This window comes from Myotis yumanensis, unplaced genomic scaffold, assembly GCF_028538775.1.
Source record: "Myotis yumanensis isolate MYYU_CA2020_CCGP unplaced genomic scaffold, mMyoYum1.0.hap1 SCAF_2, whole genome shotgun sequence".
Taxonomy (NCBI): domain Eukaryota; kingdom Metazoa; phylum Chordata; class Mammalia; order Chiroptera; family Vespertilionidae; genus Myotis; species Myotis yumanensis.
In genome coordinates this window covers 3,272,946-3,281,902 of record NW_027223753.1, presented here as the reverse complement: position 1 = coordinate 3,281,902, position 8,957 = coordinate 3,272,946, and the positions used below count along the sequence as shown (strand labels likewise).

Below are 8,957 nucleotides of genomic sequence, written 5' to 3'. Positions count from 1 at the left end.
AAAGGGCCTGAATGTGCACCCCCAGATTCGTCCTGCTTAGGGAATCCGAGGCTGCAGCTTCCACAAAGCCGGTTAACCACTCACTGGGGTTTAAACTCAATTTGCTGAAGAAATTGTGAGCTGCTCATGTCTATTTACACTGTGGTTTCTGGAGAATTTACTAGCAAAGGACGTTGAAGGCTGCGGGCATTTTCCATCCCGCTAAAGCAAACTCTAACTTCCCAAGTCTTGTAATCCTGGTTTGGGGAAGTAATGATGAAACACAATTGTCCTTCAGCACAGAACAAAAACACCTGAAGCTAGACATCAACCTCAAAGTAGCAATATCTTTATTTACAAAATATACAGTTTCACAGAAACAGCTTCGCTTTTTACACAAACTTTACAATTACACAGAACCATGTAAACGATGTTAAGTGTCTGGCCTGGCCAAAGCCAATGGGAGGGACCTGCTTTTGGGGTGACATCTTTCCCTCCTCACCTCATCAGCCACCAACCAAGAGCCCTAGCTGGGCCATGCCTAATTTGCATAAAGCTGATTGCAGCTGCCAGCTCAATCAACACAACATACAAAAAAAAAACGAGGTGTCTTGACTTCTTAGACACCACCCACAGGGATGCACCTGTTAAAAGAACCAAAAGAAATAAGAAACAGAAATTGAGATGAATGCCGAAGCCTTCCAGGAGCCACCCCGCGCTGAACCTTCGAAGAGCAGATAGCAGTCGCCAGCGTTGGCTGTTCCACTGTAACATCACAGGTACTCTTAAGTGCACCTTTAAAACTTCGTGGCGTTATTTTTAAAGAAACAAGAGAAACACTTTGGAACTTTGGCTATTCTCATGGTGAAGACACTGGACAGGCAATGTCCTGGGGCAGATCTTTGGCAAATTCCTCTCCCAACTTCTCCTGCACATTTGCCCTCGCCAGAGTCAGAGCCTGCTGTCTGGGGAGGAGGTTGTTTCTGAGCCAGCTTACCATTTCTCTCCACTGCACAACTTCTCCTTTGGGGATCTTGACAATAAACTGGGTTTCAGAAACTATGCCTATTTTTGTGTTAATAAGAGCAACAGAATTAAAAACAAAACAAAAGAAAAGGCAGTTGGCTTGTCAAGCATGAATGGTACCAGGACAAAATATGGGCTCTGATTAGCCTACAGTTCAGCGCTCGGTGCTTCAGTGAGAATGTGGAGGGGGCCGGCAGGTGGCCCTGCACAGGGATGCCACCGGGGGAAGCCCCTGCCGGGAGACGGGTCCATCCTGCTGTAAACAAATATGACCAACCTGGGCATTCTTCCCTTTTCACACTTTTACAAGAAACAATGTTTATGAAAACACACCCATCAACTTACAAAAAAAACAAAACAAAAGAAAAACACCAATTTTTGAGAACCAGTATTTGACTGCTGAGAGCAATGTCAATTTGGGACAGCGCTGAAGCCCTCCTCCCATGGGGCCTTAGGACCACCAGTGTCCTAGGGCACAGTGGCCTGGAGCAGAGCCCACAGGGGTGTCCCCAAGTCCAGGTCCGAGGACCTCTGCACAGCTCACCGGTATAGACCCAGAGGCCAATGTTACCCTATCACTCACTCACCAACTCAAACCAACAAGGCTTCCAGTCCTAACCTGTCTGAGGGGACACTAAGGATCACCCGTGGGAGAGGCCCTCCTCCCAGTTCTCCTTTACCCACTCCCCACTCCCCAGTGACTGCCTAACCTTCACGCTGCTACTGAAATAATGTGGGGGAAGAGAGAAGAAGGCACCTAAGTGCCCTCCCTCGAAAACACCTTGCGGGGACACCAACTGGAGAGAGAGGGCACCCAGGCAAAAACCTGCCAATACTTTTGGCTATATCGTGCAAAAAGACAGTTTTTACATCGTGCAAAACGGGAAACTGAGTTATGAACACGGGCCACTTCAATCTCCCAACCAACCCTCTTTCTACAGAGAAGTGGCCACACACAACCCCTTTCAACGAACAGAAGGAAAACTAGGGACCATTAGCTCGCCCCCCGCCCCTGGCTCCTCTCGGAGTGAGGCCGAGGAGTCCAGCAGGCAGCCCCGGGGACAACGGGCCGGGAGGGCGGACCACTAAGGGAGGGGCAGCTCTGATGGTTGCTGTACAGACACTTATGGTAAAAGACACACTCAAGAAAACGCTTACACGTATGGCTGTTCGTTAACAGGCCGGGGAACAATGGTCCCCAACGCGGAAGCAGGAGTAACAGCACTTGTTCCAATCGGCGGGAGTTGGTCAACGAGAGCAAGGATTCACAACTACCCGGACCCTCATCGTCAGCTGACCACCCCCTGCCCCGGGTGCTGAGTCGGCCTCCGCTGCAGAGATCACAGCTCTAGCAGCAGCTTTGGCCTCAGGACTTTATTCAGTCACCGGCAATGTACAGTTCACACCGTGGACAGCCTGTCCTTCTGCTTAGGCACCTGAATGGCAGGGGTCTGCCTGCATCAGAGCTGAGAGTTCTGTGCTCAACTAAGAAAGGGGCCAGAAAGCCCACCGTCCCGTCCCTTCCGGTTCCTCGCCCCGTCTCCTCTCTCGCCAGCAGTCAGTCCAGAAACAGCTTCCGGGAGCCCATCCGGGAGCGGCTGGAGCGGCGGATGTCGAACTTGGAGTCCCGGCACTTTTGGCAGACAAACACTTCCGGCACGTTGGATTTCCGGATTTTGGCACAGGACAGGTGAATCCAAGTATGGCACTCGTTACACTCTATCATCGGGCGGCCGGCAAAGGGCTTCATGCAGAAGCAGGTGACGAGGTCCCACGAGTCATCGTCTGAAAGAGAGGAACACGTAAGAGGAAGGAAAAGGCATCTCCTGACCCCTCCCCACCAGGAGAGATGCCCTCCACTGGGACAAGCAACAGAACCAGAACTCAACTTCCACTCACGGTGCCACCTCCCTCCCTGAGTGCATAGGAAGTGCACAGAAAGGGCACCCAGAGCTGTGGTCCCAGGGGTCACGGTGACGTGTACACTCATGAGCCACATTATTTGTTTATTTCCAGGTCGGGCTCTCAGCGGTCTCTAGCGGCGATCACCCCCTCCCTAAGCACCTGCGCCCACCTTCCTGCACCTTCCTCCCTGGAAACGGTGGGCGCACTGAGGCAAGGGACCTCCCCGAGACACCGGCTGACAATCACTCTCTTCCGACCACAGCCAAGAGCGTGGCTGTCGTCCCGGGACCACTCACCTGAATCCACCATGATGTCCTCGTCATTGCCAGTGCTGTCCTCGTCGCGGAACACCACCTGCTTCCCCTGCCGGACGATAGTCCGCTTGCCTTCAGTCTTTATTTCTTTGACCTGATCAGGTGACACGGTGGCACAGGAGCCGCTGGACGGAGTGTCAGAGTCCCAGCCCGAGCAGGGATCGCCAGGGGCCGGGGGCATACCCTGCAGGGTGGGACTCGTGGGGGTCTCCACGAACGAATCGGCGGCTTCCAGCTTCAGCAAGCTGCCCATGTACCCCTCCTTCCCGGGCACCTCGCTGTCCCTGCGCTTCCTCTTCTTCTTCTTCTTCAGCTTGTCGGTCTTCTTTCTGTCGAGCAGGAAGTTACTGGGCTTGGCGCGCTGCAAGAGGCTGGGCTGCAGGTGGCTAAAGCAGCGGTCGGAGACTGGCAGGGGCACCGCGGACGAGATGTCATTGAAGCCAGCGTCCCACCCGTCGCTGTCAACGGTGCCCGCGGTGCTGTTGGCAGGGCTGGGGCTGCTCCTCAAAGGGAGTTCCTGAAAGGACAGAGGCAAAGGTTCCGGTTACTTCCACGGTCCCGGACGAGCCGGCCCCCCGCAGAGCTCTCCCAGGCACCTGGCAGGGCCAGGCCGCAGCTCTCACAGCCTCAGGCTCCCAGCTCTCCTCAGCACTGCTCTTTAGGAACAATGGCATTTGTATTTCAGGGTGACCTTGCAGACAATGTGCCCCAGGAGAGGGGACCTCCTGCCCTGGCGGAACCCCCAGGAACCTGGCTGGGGCTCAGTGGACCCCTGACAGGAGGGAAGACCCGCTCTCCAGCCCAGGATCCTTCCCTGACTGGAACATCTCCCTCCCTCTATCCTCCCACAGGATGCATTTTTAATTAAGTGAGTTTAAATTAGTTTTGAGAATTTCCCAGTACATTTTTTTAAAACTGGAGATATCCCAAAGTATTGCAAAAATTAAGGTGGGTAATTATTGCCCCAAAGCAGCAAGTGAGCTACACTCTGGTTCCTTCAGACCATTCAAGCATTTTATTTGCAAATAATGGCCACGTTCTGTGGCAAAAAGCAGGCATGATCCCGAGAAGGTGATGCAAACGATAAACCATTGCTGGGACCTGGGAGTATCGGGGTCCCTTCTTTTTAGCCTCGGTCAGTATGAACGAGGCTCTGAAGTTTGAGGACCATGGCAGTGCTGGTCCACAGTTCTGCCCATTTATCAGCGGGGGGGGGGCGAATTCCTGAAATCCCGCGGGATTTGGGCCGAAGTCCCCGCATATTCTGTACAGGATGTGCACAGCAACCAGGAGGCTGCTCACCGGACCACCATTCATTGGCCTGTGTCCCAGGGCAAGGCGTTCCCCACCTGTGCCCATGTGCTAGCTTTAAAATGGGGACAAATAATTTCACCTACCTCATGCTATAAGAGCCAAAACCAGTGCCTGGCCATAGTTAGCACTCAATAAATACTAGCCATTCAGAGCAGGCAGATAGTAAAGAATAGGGAATATGGTCAATAATATTGTAATAACCGCGTATGGTATCAGGTGAGTACTGGAAACAGCAGGGGAAACACTTTGTCAAGAATATGTGCCCTAACCAGTTTGGCTCAGTGGATAGAGGGTCAGCCTGCAGACTCAAGGGTCCCAGGTTCGATTCCGATCAGGGGCATGTACCTCGGTTTCGGGCACATCCCCGGTAGGGAGTGTGCAGGGGGCAGCTGATCGATGTTTCTCTCTCATCGATGTTTCTAACTCTCTATCCCCCTCCCTTCCTCTCCGTAAAAAATTAATAAAATATATTTTTTAAAAAAAAGAATATGACTGACTGTCCATTCACTATGCTGTACACCTGGAACTAATACGATACCATACTGAATGCAAACTGCAATTGAAATATTAAATTAAAAAAAAAGAGCAGGCTGATAGCAAATAGCTATTTTCAAGCAAACCTTGAAAGTTTACTAAATCATTTCTAGACAAGCCTGCATTTTATTTTCTACCAGCGTTTGAGGAACCATTTCCCAGGCTGGTCTAAGTTTCCAAGAAAGATGTTTGCCCAACTCCTATCTGCAGTCCTCCCACACAAGCCCCGGCTTCCCACCAGTGCTGAAGGTTACCTCCTTCGGATAAGGGATGTAGCCGGCATAGGCCAGGACAAAGGTGCAGAATTTGTTGAAATCCTCCACGGTCCTTCGTCTCTTGTACCCGGGGGAGTACTCCTGTGAGCAGGGAGAAAGGGGGAGTGTTTGAAAGTAGACACTTGTAGGTGGAATCACAAACAAAAGCAAGCAAGCGGGAGCTTTTATTGCTGCCAGCAACTCAAAAACACGCTGCAAGATTGACAAACACCTTAGAAACACCACCAGGTAAGCGCAGGTCAAGAAGTAACACTTTTCAGAAGGCTGAGAGTGGGGGTGTTGTGCCAAGAATACTGGGAAACTGGCTAGACGATAAAAGCTTGTCCAAAAGCCCATTTCTTAGCGCTCCGCGCATTTTCTGGTTATCTGTTCGCTTCCTCTCCGTGCTAATAACTACTTTTTTGCTACAGGTTTTCCATTTTGAAAATAAGCTGCTGCTGCAGCTGTAACTGAAGCATTGAGTGACTTCAAAAGCCAGCGGCTCCTTATCCTTCCCAGCTCACTCAAGCCTGACTCCTCCCCAGCCAGGGCTGCCTGGGGGCCTCCTCCCCGGGGTCCCCCCTGCACAGGCACTTCCTGCTGCTCCCTCGCCTACTCCACCATCCAGAGGCCAGGCCCCCGAAGGCTGCTCGGCTCCTGGAATAACCTGAACCGTCCTTGTTGGTCTTCCTGCAGCAGAAGATGAAACACTAGGGGTTCTGGCTTTGGAGCCCGGTCCCCATTCAATCTAGAGGTGCCCTCACCGAGAATGAACTCTCTCCTTTTCCTGCTTTCAAAGGGGAAGAGGAGAGCAGCTCAAGGAGAAAGAGCCTTTACTGGCTACTGAGCAAAACTCTACTTGGTTCTGGTTTATTACCTGCGGACCTACCGAGGTTTCCTTTAAGCATTTTATCACCCACCCCAGCCCCCTTCACAGAGCCCGAGGGCCCAGCACCCTGCTGGGGTGGAAGCGAGGGAGAAAATGGGGGGTGGGCTCCGGCCACCCCGGACAGGGCTGAGGGCGGCCGGCACCAGCGCGCCGCCAGCGGGTTTCCTTCCAGGGGCGCCACTTACTTTCTCAATTTGATTCCAGCAAACCACCTTCTCCCCCCACCTCTCGGCCCACGGCCCCCGGCCCCGGCCCCGGCCCCCGGCGGCGCACAGGTTAGCGGAGCGCCGGACTCAGCGCCGGACCCGGCGCAGGAAGCGCAGGAGATCCTGCCTCCACCCCCGGACTCACTGACCGCCCTCCCTCCGGCCGGGATGGGAAGGCAGCAGCCCTCGGCCCTCAAACTCTAGGGAAAAACTTTTATTTCGGCGGGGAACGTGCAGAAGTGGGTCAGGAGCCGCGATGCCGAGTGGCGGTCGGCGGCGCCCTCGGGCGCGGGGCGGAGGGACCTGCGCCGCCCCCACCCCGCCCGCCGCGCCGCCGCCTTTAGGGAAAGCAGATGGCGGTGCGGCCCCCTCCCGCCCTCCCGCGGAAGCCGCCCCCCGCCGGCACTCGGCCCCGGAAGGTGCGGGGCCCATCCCGCGGGGGAGGGGGCGCGAGAAGCCGGCAGAATCGGGGACCCGGGGATGGCAGGGCCCGCGGACCCCCGAGGCATCAGCGCGGCTGGAGAGCGTACCCAGCGCCGCCTCCCGCGGCCCGACCCGCACCCCGGACCCTGCGGGCCTCGGGAGGGGAGAGGGGACCGCGGCAGGGGCGCCAACCGGGAAAACTGAGGGCCGATCCCCGGAAGGAGGAGTGGGAGGCGGGGCGAGCAAAGCCTGCGGGCGGGGGGCGGGGGCCCCGGAGGGGAATGCGAGCGCGCGGAGGAGGGGGGGGTCGACTCGGGCCCCCGCAGGGGTGGGAACCCCGAAAGACTAGGCTCCCCAGAGCCGGAGGGGGCGGGGGCCGCGCGGGAGTCAGGGGGCGGGGCGCGGGGCGCGGGCCACTGGGCCCGGGGGATTAGGGGAGCAGGCGGGGGCGCGCAAAGCCGGGTCCCCGTCCGAGGGGGGCCGTGAGCCCCTCCGGAAGGAGGGTGAGGGGGCTCCTCCGAGAAGCGAGAGCGCGGGGCGGCGGCGCTCGGCCCGAGTCCCCGGGGGCGAGGAAGGGGTAAGCGAGGCTGCGGGGCGGGGCCCGGAGGGCAGACAGGTCCCAAGGCTACCGAGGCCCGGGAGGGGTCGCCGCTTACGGCCGCGGAGGGACGCCGAAGCGGGGGCCCCAGTGGGGGGCGGGGCTGGGCGCCGGGGGGCGACGACGGAAAGCTGGGGGAGGGCGGCGCTCGGGTGGCGGGGTCCGGCTCCGGGGAGCGAAGGAGGGAGGTGGGGGTGGTCGGGGGATCCGGACGCAGCTCTCACCTCTGGGTGGAAGGCGGCGGCGCAGGAGTCGGAGTCCATGTTCAGGGTGGGGGGCGGTGGCTGCGGGAGTGCAGGGGCCGAATGCGGGCTCCGGACCGTGGGGCCGCTCGGGGCTGGGGGCTCCGGCGGCCGCGTAGGACCAGGGCGGACCGGGGAGGGGTCGCCCCGGCTAGAGGTGATGGGGGGGCTCGGCGTGTCGCGTCCCGGACTCTGTGCTCCCGGACCAGCGGCTCCACGGCCGAGCAGAGTTCGCGATGCAGCTCCCGCGGCCGGCGCGGCAGGAGAGGCGGGAGAGTCGCTGCGGGGGGCGGCGGCGGCGGCGGCGAGCGGGAACCCGACCGGCTCCCCGACCTGACGCCCAGTTCGGCTCGTGTCTCAGGAGGGAGGGCGGGAGATCCGCGAAGCCTGTCGGTAAATGTAGTCTGAGAGGAACGGGAAGCCGATAGGGAGGGGGCGTGGCGGGGGCGGGCGCTGGGCATTGTGGGAATCGTAGTCCCAGGCTCCGCCGCAGAGGCGCACAAAGGCCGCCTCGAGGACTCCAAACCCCATAGAGCTCCGCGGCGCCGCGGAGGCGGAGTCTCCGGGACTGGTGACCGCCGGAGCTGGGGGCTGTGCGGGGGCTCGCGCCGGCTGGGTGGTGGGGGAGGGGCCGCGCGGGCGGTATCGCCTCTGTCTCCGCGGGGGCGGGTGGGGGCGGGGCTGGCGGCCTTGGTCGCGCAGTCCGGCGGCGGCCGACGCCTCTTCCTCCTCCTTTGGGATTAGGGGTTCGTGCTCCTTTGTGGGGCCGGGGTCCCCGCGCGAGAGTGGGGGTGGCGGCGCTGACGACGGCCGCCCCCCGGGCTGGGCTCCCCGCGCGTCCGGCCGGAGAAGCGAACTTGCCTTCGCGGCGGTGGGTTTTCTGGCCGGGTCCTCCGTGCCCCGGGGCCGCGAGGCCGAGACCCTCGTGGTCTCCGGAGGCTCCACTCGGCGGTGTCGGGTTACCTCCCTGTGTTACCGATGTTTGGGGGGATGTTGGCTTCCCTTCCCTCTTCGCCTAACCGTGGGGCCGCCTGTGTCCTCACGTGGAGTTACTCCCCGAGCGTGAGCCTTACGGGCTTATCATTGAGGAGAGAGGTGGCCGAGGGCTTTGGAATTGCCGTTGACTTTGCGAATCGATATTTAATCGAGGCGTTTGCAGGGCGAGTGCCGCGACGCCGCGGATTTCACAACTTTGATGTTGGAGGTGGGTGGACGGTGAGCGCCTTGTTGAAAATTAACTCCTCGGAGCAAATCACCAGGAGGAGGCCTGGCA

At 58.6% G+C, this 8,957-nt stretch overlaps 1 protein-coding gene across 1 annotated transcript; it reads right to left on the bottom strand.

The window, feature by feature from the left end:
* Positions 1 to 312: 312 nt before the first annotated feature.
* Positions 313 to 8,028, bottom strand: PHF13 (PHD finger protein 13). Its single transcript, XM_070403981.1, has 4 exons — positions 7,667 to 8,028; positions 5,327 to 5,428; positions 3,207 to 3,741; positions 313 to 2,790 (listed from the first exon to the last, which is right to left on the bottom strand). The coding sequence occupies exons 1-4, from the start codon at positions 7,703 to 7,705 to the stop codon at positions 2,564 to 2,566; spliced, it is 903 nt and encodes a 300-aa protein (XP_070260082.1). The 5' UTR covers positions 7,706 to 8,028; the 3' UTR covers positions 313 to 2,563.
* Between the last annotated feature and the right edge of the window lie 929 nt (positions 8,029 to 8,957).

Bases quoted from the DNA above. Each gene is read 5' to 3' on its own strand.
- PHF13 (XM_070403981.1), bottom strand. From the start codon at position 7,705: ATGGACTCCGACTCCTGCGCCGCCGCCTTCCACCCAGAG. The intron at 3,742-5,326 runs GTAACCTTCAGC...CTGTCCTTTCAG, and splicing joins ACATCCCTTATCCGAAGGAG to GAACTCCCTTTGAGGAGCAG. The intron at 2,791-3,206 runs GTGAGTGGTCCC...CCTCTCTTTCAG, and splicing joins GGACATCATGGTGGATTCAG to ACGATGACTCGTGGGACCTC.